The sequence below is a fragment of the Chrysochloris asiatica genome, unplaced genomic scaffold, assembly GCF_000296735.1.
Source record: "Chrysochloris asiatica unplaced genomic scaffold, ChrAsi1.0 scaffold00301, whole genome shotgun sequence".
Taxonomy (NCBI): Eukaryota; Metazoa; Chordata; class Mammalia; order Afrosoricida; family Chrysochloridae; genus Chrysochloris; species Chrysochloris asiatica.
The window spans coordinates 1,896,777-1,897,820 of record NW_006408819.1 but is presented as its reverse complement, the minus strand read 5'-3'; the positions used below and the strand labels follow the sequence as shown (position 1 = coordinate 1,897,820).

At 61.4% G+C, this 1,044-nt stretch overlaps 1 protein-coding gene across 1 annotated transcript in view; it reads left to right on the top strand.

Annotated features, from left to right (window-relative positions):
- Positions 1 to 370: 370 nt before the first annotated feature.
- The window catches only part of VMA21 (VMA21 vacuolar H+-ATPase homolog (S. cerevisiae)), an 8,643-nt gene continuing 7,969 nt past the window's right edge, over positions 371 to 1,044 (top strand). The window contains exon 1 of the mRNA XM_006874773.1: positions 371 to 423. Within this exon, the coding sequence (XP_006874835.1) occupies positions 371 to 423 (53 nt within the window). The remainder of the gene's footprint in view (positions 424 to 1,044) is intronic.

The following is a 1,044-nucleotide window of genomic DNA, read 5'->3' as shown; positions in this document are numbered from 1 at the left end:
CGGGACGGCAACGACCACAGTTGGTCGCGCGCGCTCGCGGGGGGGTGGCGGCAGTCGCATCGCCCGCCTCGGAAGACCATGCTGCGTGGCAAGGCCCGACTCAACGTGGAGTGGCTAGGCCACTCGCCCAGCCTGCTCCTCGAGCGCAGGCAGCTCTGGCCCAGGCGCACGTCGCATCGTCCCAGCCGGTAAGTCACGTGAGCGCCGCGCCGCGCCGCGCCTTGCGTCACCTCGCCGCGCCGCGCCTGCGCCCGGCCCCCAGCGGCACTTCCGGCTGGCTTGGCTGCCTTGTTTCCGGTTAGTACACCCAGCTCGACCGGTGGCTTCTGTCGTCCCGCTGCTGAGCACCTGCTGCCGGCGCGGCGTCGCCATGGAGCGCCTGGACAAAGCGGCGCTGAACGCCCTGCAGCCGCCCGAATTCAGGTACCCCGAGCGGACCGCCTCCGCGCGGCGCTGTTTCTTGCTGTCCCGGATGCGATCTTGGGAGGGCTCCCCGAGGACGGGATCCCGGCTTGCACCCGGGGCTCTGGGAGTGCGCAGATAAAAGGGAGCCGGGGTCCCCTGGGGCGGGAGTGGGCTGAGAGCGGGCATCAGATGGTAGAGCAGGTAGGTCAGGCCAGGGATTGGGGAGGGAACTAGCCCACAGTGGATGGGCTCAGTGTAGGTGCAGGACAGACATCTGCATTAAGAAACTTCTTCCCTTCCTCATTTTGAAGATGATGATGTTGAAACTCAGGATAAGTAACTTGCCTAAGGTCACAGAGTTAAGTTACGGATGAAGCTAGCGAGGGCCCGCTGATTCCAAAGCCTGGGATCTTGGGATCACATTGTTTCCCTCCCTCACAATGCCAATCTGGGTATTTTTTCATACTATGTACATATGACGGTGCCAACCAATTTGTTTAATATTTTGTAAGGTTAGAGTAAGGAGCTCTGGTAGTGTAGTGGTTACGAATCGGGCTGCGAACCGCAAGGTCAGCAGTTCGACGAAACTACCAGCTGTTCTGCGGGAGAAAGATGAGGCTTTCTGCTCCGGTGAAGCTG